Genomic DNA, 9,656 nt, shown 5'->3' with positions numbered 1-9,656 from the left:
AAAAAATTATTTTAACTTGTTAATTATTGTGATTTATAATAATTTTTACGTAATTATCAAATAATATATTTACTCCGTGTGTCCCAATTTATGTGGCTTCGATACAATTTTGAGAGTCAACTAAAATTTTATATATCTTTTAAATATTTTAAGTTGTTAATTATTATGATTTGCAGTACTTTTTCTTTTATCTCAATTTATGTGACATTGCTAAAATAATGAGAGTCAATAAAATCTATATATGTCTTTTAAATATTTTAAGTTATTAATTATTGTGATTTGTGGCAATAAATTAGTTTTGAACATGATAGCCAATTAAATAAAAAAAATTACTTTCACTATGTAGTTATAGTTAATTAATATAAATTAATAGAATATATTAAATATTTAAACCATTATGATGAAATAATAAAATTATTATATATTGGGATATGGTATGTAATTAAGTGAGAGTAAAAGGATATTTTGGTAATTGGATAAGAGGTGATCGAAACCACCTCTTCTATATAATAGAAAAGAAAAGAGAGATGGTGTGGGCCGGGTCAGTAAATTTTGGGCCACTGGAGTGGGTTGTTTGCTGATTTGGGCCGATTTTTGTTGTTGTTTGGGCTAGTTAAGGGTTATTTTTTGAAAGGGGGGAGTAAACCAGGAGGATTTTGGGTAAATTAGGATACTTTTTTGAGGGATTTTGGGATTATTTAAGATATAACCCCTCAATTGGGATTTAAAATTTAGCCAAATTATTTAATTTTGACCAAATTAAAAATTTGTTGGTCGATTGCATTGTAATTATGGCCAATTTGATTTTAATTATGGTCAAATCTAATAAATTGGCTAAATTAAATTAAAAATCAATACGAATTAATACTTCACTTAATCCTGAGCTTCTTGATTCAAATAAATATTTCTCCAAATAAATTAATTTTTGAGAATAAATTTTATTCAAATCAAGACTTTATTCGTTTAGATTAATTGTCAAGCTTAATCAGTAAAAGTCCAATTTTGATAAAAATATTTATTTTAGAAATAAATTTTATACAAGTTCATATATGTAAATACGAAAACGTACAATCGCCACTTAAATGACAAAGTTAACCCAAACAAATATTCTAAAGCGTATTCATCTGGATGAAATAAATATTATAATTTTATAAAAAATCAAAGAAACTCAGGATTAAATTTAGTCGTGGAGGAAAAAATTAGGTGTCAAGAACTGCTCCTTCCCTTTGGGTAGGGTGGATGCAAGTAACCCTGGGCAAAGAAAGTTTGACATTCCTAATTTTTTATCCGACCACAAATTCATATCTGAAAGAGATTGATTTTTGCACGAATTTCATGGAGTTATGGCCCTCAGTATCGGGTTTCCTAAATATTTCAGGTTACATGAGAATTCAGGCCATTTGTAGCTCACAAGGCATGACTTAAAGCATGATTTTCAAGAAAAAATCACAAGATATCTCAATTTTTGTCTCTTAGTGAAATCGAAAAGCTGGGAATAAGCAAATTGGAGGAGAGGTTGGAATGCAATCGAGTTTTCAACATAAATCCCAGCCTACATATCCTTGAGACTCAGGGAATCAGACTGTTTGTAGTTCGACTCAATCGGTAAAAAATAAAGTCTTTTATTTTAGACGATCTTTGGCTCAGGAGGAATGACAAGTTGATTGAGTTGCAGAAAATAGGCTTGTAACCTCTTAACTATGAATGTGGGATCCTTCACATCCATAGGCAAAAACTTACACTGACATAATTTCTAAAACTCTAAGTATGTTGTCACTCGAATTTGAAAGAAAGAGAAGGTTACCCTCGGCATGAGTTTAGAAATATCCCAAAGGTGAAGCTAAAACCAAAATATCCCAAAATACCCAAGTGCCTTCTAACAAGGGTGTGGTTGGAATGGTGGTGGCAATCATCCTTTAGCTCGTTTCCAAAGAGTTTGTCGTCCCTCTCTGGACTACGTTTCATTTTACTGTTAAAAAAAAGTTTCACGTTGTGATGCATCCTTTTTGGAGTTGTCCGCACCTGTGGTTTTGATTTGAGATTTTCATCCTCTTAGATGCTCTCTACAATGTCTCAAACAAAAATCATTAGTAATAACACAATTCACGAAAAGAGTTCAGAGTTTTTTATCATATCTCCATGTGAGTTGTTGCCTAAAAAACGAAGTCATCCTCTCATATACCTGTTTGAAAGGAAGTAACTTGCAATAACAGACACAACAACCCTTTTGGTTGTTGCATAATTAGCTCATTTGTCGATTGAATGTGTCTTCAAAATAGGGTGGCCCTTTTGGACACCGACGACACTTTATATCGAACGGTCCCTGCAACCGTGTAATCATATGTTGATGCACAACCATTTTTTATCACCTATAATGCTTGGTGTATGTGGAATAAAACCTCTCCGGTTATTGACAATAATTCTTTGCACATGAACTCGGTTAAGTCTTGCACATTTTTGGTATCGATACGACTTATAGATTTTCCTTGAATTGTCAATCTTTGGATAATCTTACACATTATTTGATGTTAGATACTAGACGACTTACAGATATCCTTTGAATTACTAGCGTTCATGTAATCCCATACATTATCCGACCTTGGATAAAAAAATGGCTTACAAATATCCCTCAAATCGCTAGCTTTCAGGTACTCCAGCATATCATCTAACCTTCGAACAATATGACTTATAGATATCTCTCATATTGCTAGACTTAGGGTAATCCTACACATAATCGATCTTTGGATATGACGCAGCTTATAGAGAACCCTTAGACTTATCAATTTGATAATCTCGCATATTCTCTGGTAAGGATTTAGTTGCGACTTATAGATAACTTTCGGACTATCGATTTTTAGGTAACCTTACAAACTATCCGATTTGGATGTTGTTGCGGCTTACGGATGACCTATGGGCTATCAACTCATAGGTAATCTTTCACACTATCCTATTTCAAATAATATGACTTATATATGACCCTTAAATTGTCAATTTCTAGGAAATCTCATATATCATCCCTCTTCAAATAGTGACTTAAAGACGTCCTTTCAAATCACGTGCTATGGATGTATTCAAATGCTGATTCATAAAATAAAGAGATATCATCGATGCCAGAGTATTCTATATTCACGTGTCAACAGATATTAAATGCTATGATATTTTGGATGCCAACGTTTGTGTCTCGCGTGTCAATACATATTAAATATTGATGATAGCCTCAACGCCAGCGTTTGTGTCTCGCATATCAACAGATATTAAATGCTAATGATATCCTCGACACCAGTATTTGTGTCTCGCGTGTCAATAGATATTAAATGTTGATGATATCATCAACGTCAGCGTTCATGTCTCGCGTGTCAGCAGATATTAAATGTTGATGATATCTCCAACGCCAGTGTCTCGCGTGTCAACAGATATTAAATACTGATGATATCCTCGAAGCCTGCATTTGTGTCTCGCATGTCAACGGATATGAAATGTTGATGATATCCTCGACGCCAATGTTTGTGTCTCGCGTGTCAAGAAATATTAAATGCTATGGCTCTTTTGGCAATGAAAACGGTTTTACCTGAGTCCGTTTGTCTGTACCTGTACTCAATGTAGATAGTTAGTAGACACAATGCCGCTTTCACTAGCGACCATAATTAAATTTGCATAAAAATTTAAATAAAAAAATACTTGGTATCATAATCTAAATGGCTTAATCTGCTATCTATCCTCTTTTCGAAGAAGTATTTAAATAACAGACCCACCAGATATATAATTGAATGGGTAAAATCCCTTTTTTGGGGTCACTCAGATACCGTTCTTTTTGCTTCAATGAATTTTGAGGAAGAATTTCCGCTCTTCCTCCTATTGAGTGATCTTTTTGATTGTTGTATTTACTGTGCCAACTCCTTTGATATTGCTATGCTTAAAGTAAATATTTAATAGACACAAAGTCTCTAATGTTAGCAACTGCTTTTATATAAAGAATTTTAAATACAATATTCATAAAGAAGATAAGGCGCCTTTATTTTTCCTTCATGGTCTCAAGAAATGAGATAGACAATTCAAAAGGTCCTCGATAAATGGGTATTAAACCCATCTTTGGGGCTACCCAAAAATACCATTCTTGAGCATTATATTCTTTGGTGTGGCTCGCAACTCGCTTAGGTACTTTTTGAAAAAGATTCTCATTTTTGTGAATTGATCCTTGCATCCACAGAAAAAATGATTAGTTTGAGTGAAACTACTCCATGTTGACCTCCTTCGGTCCTTAATTTGATCCTCGCTATCTTTTGGGTGCTCCGTCATGTTGGGACCTCCACTCTAACTCCCCATTTCAATAGATGCCTAGGAAATCACTAAGTAAAAGTATTTGTATAAATTTTCGAAAGTAGCCTTAATTTTTGAGAAACTAGTTTAAAAAAAATCTGTAAAAGCTTTAAAAAATCCTTGTCAGGTTATGTACTAGCTCAACGAACGTCGTCTTCTTGAGGTTCAACTATGTTCAACATCCGACGGGGGATTTCTAAAACCCATCATCATTTCTCGAGAGTTCTTCAAAAAGTCTTGTCACAGCAAGATATTTAATTTATCTAGACTTTGTCGCAACTAGTAATTTCTAAAATTGGCTTTTGACCTCCTGTTTTTGGGGAATTTGAAATATATTACAATATATTAGTTGAAATTTTGAGGACCTCCTCAAAATTTCTGCCCCAATTTAATACTATTGGGGATGATCTTGTCTTGAGAGGATCGGTGGTCTTCGCGAGTCTTCATCTTCTTTTTGGATAATGATCTTCCTCTTGTGAATTTTTTAGATTCCTTCTCAAAAATTCTGCCCCAGTTTTCATTTTATGTGATTATATAACTGAGTCATTGGGGCGCCTACATATCCCGTTGAAGAAAAAATCAGGTCAAACATAGTTTAGGACTACGCTAAGGATATATAGAAAACTCTAATGGGTTGACCGAGCCGACATAGGCTTCCTACATATCCCATTCTTGGGAATTCAGGTCATCACGTGTTCATACATAAAAGGAAAAGGGATTTTAGGTAATTATACATCATAAAATAAATACTAGCATAAAGGCGATTACAAATAAACCAAGGAAACAAAACTAAAACATCCTTCAAACATAGCATCTCTTTACCGCATCAAAATTGATTGGTTTGGTCCACTCTTAACCATCCATCTCAGATAGAATCAGTGCTCCTCCGGATAGTTCCTTGCGAACTATGTATGGTCCTTGCCAATTCGGAGCGACCTTCCTTTTGTATTCTTCTTAGTGAGGAAATATGCATTTGAGAACCAATTACCCAACTTCAAATATTCGAGCTCTTACTTTCTTGTTGAAGGCACGGATCATCCTGTGTTGATACAACTGACCATGACATACAACAACCATTATCTTCTCATCAATCAACATGAGTTGTTCATAGCGAGCGCAAACCCATTCTTCGTTACTTAATCCAGCTTCTTGAATAATCCTTAAGGAAGGTATTTCAACCTTAATAGGTATCGAAAATTCATTCCCATACATAAGTAGATAAGAAGTTGCCTCAGTGGAGGTTCGAACTATTGTACGATACCCTCGCAGAGCATAGGGCAATATCTCATGCCATGATCTATCATTTTCGATCATTTTCCTTAAGATCTTCTTGATATTCTTATTGGCTGCTTCTACGGCTCCATTCATTTGTGGACGATATACGATCGAGTTGCAATGAATAACTTTGAACTAATCACAAATCTCACTCAACAAGTGACTATTGGCAAATCAAGTTATTCTTGACAAAATCTGCAACTACCTTCTTGGTGACGGCTCTATATGAAGAATTTTTGATCCACTTAGTAAAGTAATCAATAGCAACCAAAATGAATCTATGCCCATTTGACGTTGGTGGCTCTATTGGTCCAATAACATCTATACCCCAAGCTACGAAAGGCCAAGGTGAACTCATCGCATAAAGCTCGTGTGGAGGCATTCCAACCAAATCTCCATGTATTTGGCATTTTGGGCACTTTTTCACATACTTGCTACAATCACTTTCCATATTCATCCAGAAGTAACCAGTTCTCAGGATCTTTCTAGCAAGGGCAAAATCGTTCATGTGGGGTTCACAGACTCCGACGTGTACTTTTTTTTTTTTAATTTTGTAGCTTCCGCGGGATCGACACATCTTGGGAATCCTAAGTTTGGAGTCCTTCTAAAAAGAATTTCCCCACTTGGAAAATAATTCTTTTCCAAATGCCAGATTATCTTTTTCTGGTTGTTGTTGGCCTCTTCAGGGTATGTTCTGGATTCTAAATATCTTTTAATATCATAATACCATATCTTCCCATAGGTTCCTCTTCGACGTGCGCATAATGTGTGGGTTGTTCCTTCAACAAAAACTACCACGGTGTGTGTTTTACTTGTGAAATACTCTATAACTCTTAGCTTAGAGGCAAGACTTAGCCCAAGGACCATCAAATAATAAGTTATGCTCCATGGGCAAGAGTTGACACTACCATATTGTGTATTGATTTATAACATGATCTATAACTCTTCTCTTAGAGGCAAGACTTAGACCAAGGACTTTCAAGCAACAAGTTACGTCCCATGGAAAAGTGTTGACACTATCACATCATGTTTTATTTGATGAGATAGTCTATAACTCTTTCCTTAGAGACAAGACTTAACCCAAAGACTTTTAAATAACAAGTTACGCACGATGGGTAAGAGTTAACACTACCATATTATTCTTTGATTTATGAGATGCTCTATAACTCTTGCCTTAGAGGCAAGACTTAGCCTAAGAACTTTTAAACAATAAGTTACAGCCCATGTACAAGAGTTGATGCTACAAATTGTATCTTGATTAAGAGATATTCTATAAATCAAGGACTTTCAAACAATAAGTTATGTTTAATGGGTACGAGTTGATGCTATCACATTATGTCTTGACTTATAAGACGTTCTATAACTCTTGCCTTAGAGGCATGACTTAGTTCAGGAACTTTCAAACAGCAAGTTACGCCCCATGGATAAAAGTTAACACTACCACGTCATGTCTTGATTTATAAGATGTTCTATAACTCTTGCATTAGAGGCAAGACTTAGCCCACAAGCTACACCCCATAGGCAAGAGCTGACACTACCACATTGTGTCTTGACTTATGAGATTCTCTATTAGTTTTGCCTCTAAGATAAGACTTCGCCCAAGAACCTCATAAAAAAATAAGTTACGCCCAATGGGTAAGTATTGACACTACCATATTGTGTTTTGATTTATGAGATGTTTTATAACTCTTGCCTTAGAGGCAAGACTTAACTCAAGGATTTTAAACAACAAGTTATGCCCTACGAGTAAGACTTGACACTATCAGATTGTGTCTTGATTTATAAGAACATTTTTTGTCTTAAAAATAAGACTTATCCCAAAGGACTTCCAAACAGTCATTCCGTTAAATTTACTTTAATGTCAAAGAAAGAAGATTCCTTTGCGAATTATTCAAGGTTCTATTTATTAGCAAAATATAATAGAAGTTGAGAAAAACAAAGAGAATAAAAAATTTGAGAAAAAGAGAAAAAATAAAAGTTAAGAAAATAGAGAAGAATAAAAAACAAAAAAAGGAAAGAAATAAAGATTCAGAAAAACAAAAATGAGTTAAAAAAATAAAGTTTGAGAAAAATAAAATAAAAATAAAAATGATAAAAATAAAAAATAAAAGAAAAATAAAGGTTGAGACAAATAATTAAAAAAAGAAAAAAAGAGAAATGAAGAAATAGATAATGTTTGGGGAAAAAAAGAGAAAAAAGTAAAAGAAAAATAAAGATTGAGACAAATGATTAAAGCAAAAAAAAAATCAAGGAAAACAAAAAAGTGAAAAAAAAATAGAAATTGAGAGATAAATGAACATGAAAAGTTTAAAACATCTAAGGTATAGAGGGCAAAATATACTTGTACTATACATAAAAAGAAAAAGACTAATCTTTAAAGGAAGAAAAGAAAACCCAAAGCAGGGTCATCCTATATTATTTTTATATTTTCAATCAATTGACTATGGAAACAAGATTTTATTTTTGAATTGTGAAAAATGTTTTCTTCTCTTGCATGATGCTTTCTACGAGAACCTATTGACCTTTAATAAAAAAAAGAAAAATTACAAAAAATCACAACTTTATTTTCTTTTATTACATAATATCCCAAAGTCCCAAACTAATTACAAATATCTCAGATTTACTATTTCTCTCTCTATAATTCATAGACATAACTTTACCTTCCCTTTCTCGTGCTTTTATTTCCTTAGAAGGTACATACAATCAAGGAATCTCAATTTTTAAAATTTTAAATTTATTGTTCTTCTCAAATTCCTATTTCTATTCATAAAAACCCTACAAAAAACAATCTTAAACCCTACCTGAAATCCCCCCTCCAAATCAGCCGCCATGACTGATTTAGGAGGCAGCTTCTAAGCAGAACCCAAAAATCATGGGTCGCAAAAGAGACAGAAGCCACTTCAATTGGCCGCCCCTTACTCCTTCCCGAAACATCGTCATCCAACACCAACCACCGAAGATTCTTTGCCATCGAAATACACCAATTTCTTACTACTATTATCTTATATGTGGTAAGATGCACAAGAAAGTTTGTATCACTACTGGTGATATTATTCTTGTTGGAAGAAAAAAAGAAGAAGAAAAAAAAGGTATGTATATGTATGAAATTTGACATTGCCGAAAATTTTTATGTCACACCATATACATATGTATGAAATTTGTTGTTACTTCATCCCATATACATAACATTATTATGTATATGAGCTCATATGTATATGTGATGAAACAAATACCGATGGCCTGTTTATTTCAGCACATATACATTACAGAGTTATGTATATGTTATGTATTGACATTGTTATACATGGCACAATTATGTACATCAACCCCTAGACATAATTAATTTATGTATATGTACAGAAACAAACATTGTTGGACAGTTGCATTTTCAGAACATATACATTACAAAGTTATGTATATGTTATGCATTAAAAGTGTTATATGGAACACAATATGTATGTAGCTCAATTAGACAAGTGTATTTATTTTTACTTATATATATAGCATTGTTATGTATATGAAAAAAATATTAGGCATGAATATTAAGCATTGTTTTATGTTTTCAAATTTTGAAAATTTTGTTTAAGTTTTGTTGCATATTAAACTAATATTAATTTGTAATGTATGTTATTATAGGGGATGCAATTCATATACAATTGTCGAAATCAACCCGAGATTCCTCGATCTCTAATTCTGATTGTTGGAATGGTGTTTTAAAATTTTAAAATTAAAAAACTGGTACTAAATTTAAGAAATCCATTAATCACAATTCCATAAATATAGCATTAATTGCATTATGTATTTAAGATAGATATTTTATTTTCTTAATTATAGTTAAATTATTCAGTTCAGATACATAATTAGTAATGTATGTGATCGACAACTTATATATAAGAATAGAGAGAGAGAAATTTTAATTGAAAAAAAAGACAGAAGGTAATTATATTTCAAAATGATGGGATTTATGTTATTTATCAAAAAAAAGAAATAGAAAACATGATCATATGTGGTTAATTACCTTTTGTTATATATATATATATATATATATATATATATATATATAT

General features: G+C 32.7%; 1 protein-coding gene across 1 annotated transcript in view; it reads right to left on the bottom strand.

Annotated features, from left to right (window-relative positions):
• The window catches only part of LOC124887056 (proline-rich protein 2-like), a 19,711-nt gene extending 14,026 nt beyond the window's left edge, over positions 1-5,685 (bottom strand). Inside the window, exon 1 of the mRNA XM_047396224.1 lies at positions 5,440-5,685. Within this exon, the coding sequence (XP_047252180.1) occupies positions 5,440-5,685 (246 nt within the window). The remainder of the gene's footprint in view (positions 1-5,439) is intronic.
• Positions 5,686-9,656: the final 3,971 nt, after the last annotated feature.

This window comes from Capsicum annuum, chromosome 9 (assembly GCF_002878395.1).
Source record: "Capsicum annuum cultivar UCD-10X-F1 chromosome 9, UCD10Xv1.1, whole genome shotgun sequence".
Classification (NCBI taxonomy): Eukaryota; Viridiplantae; Streptophyta; class Magnoliopsida; order Solanales; family Solanaceae; genus Capsicum; species Capsicum annuum.
Note: the sequence above shows the minus strand (reverse complement) of the source record. Positions and strands in the feature narration are given on the sequence as shown.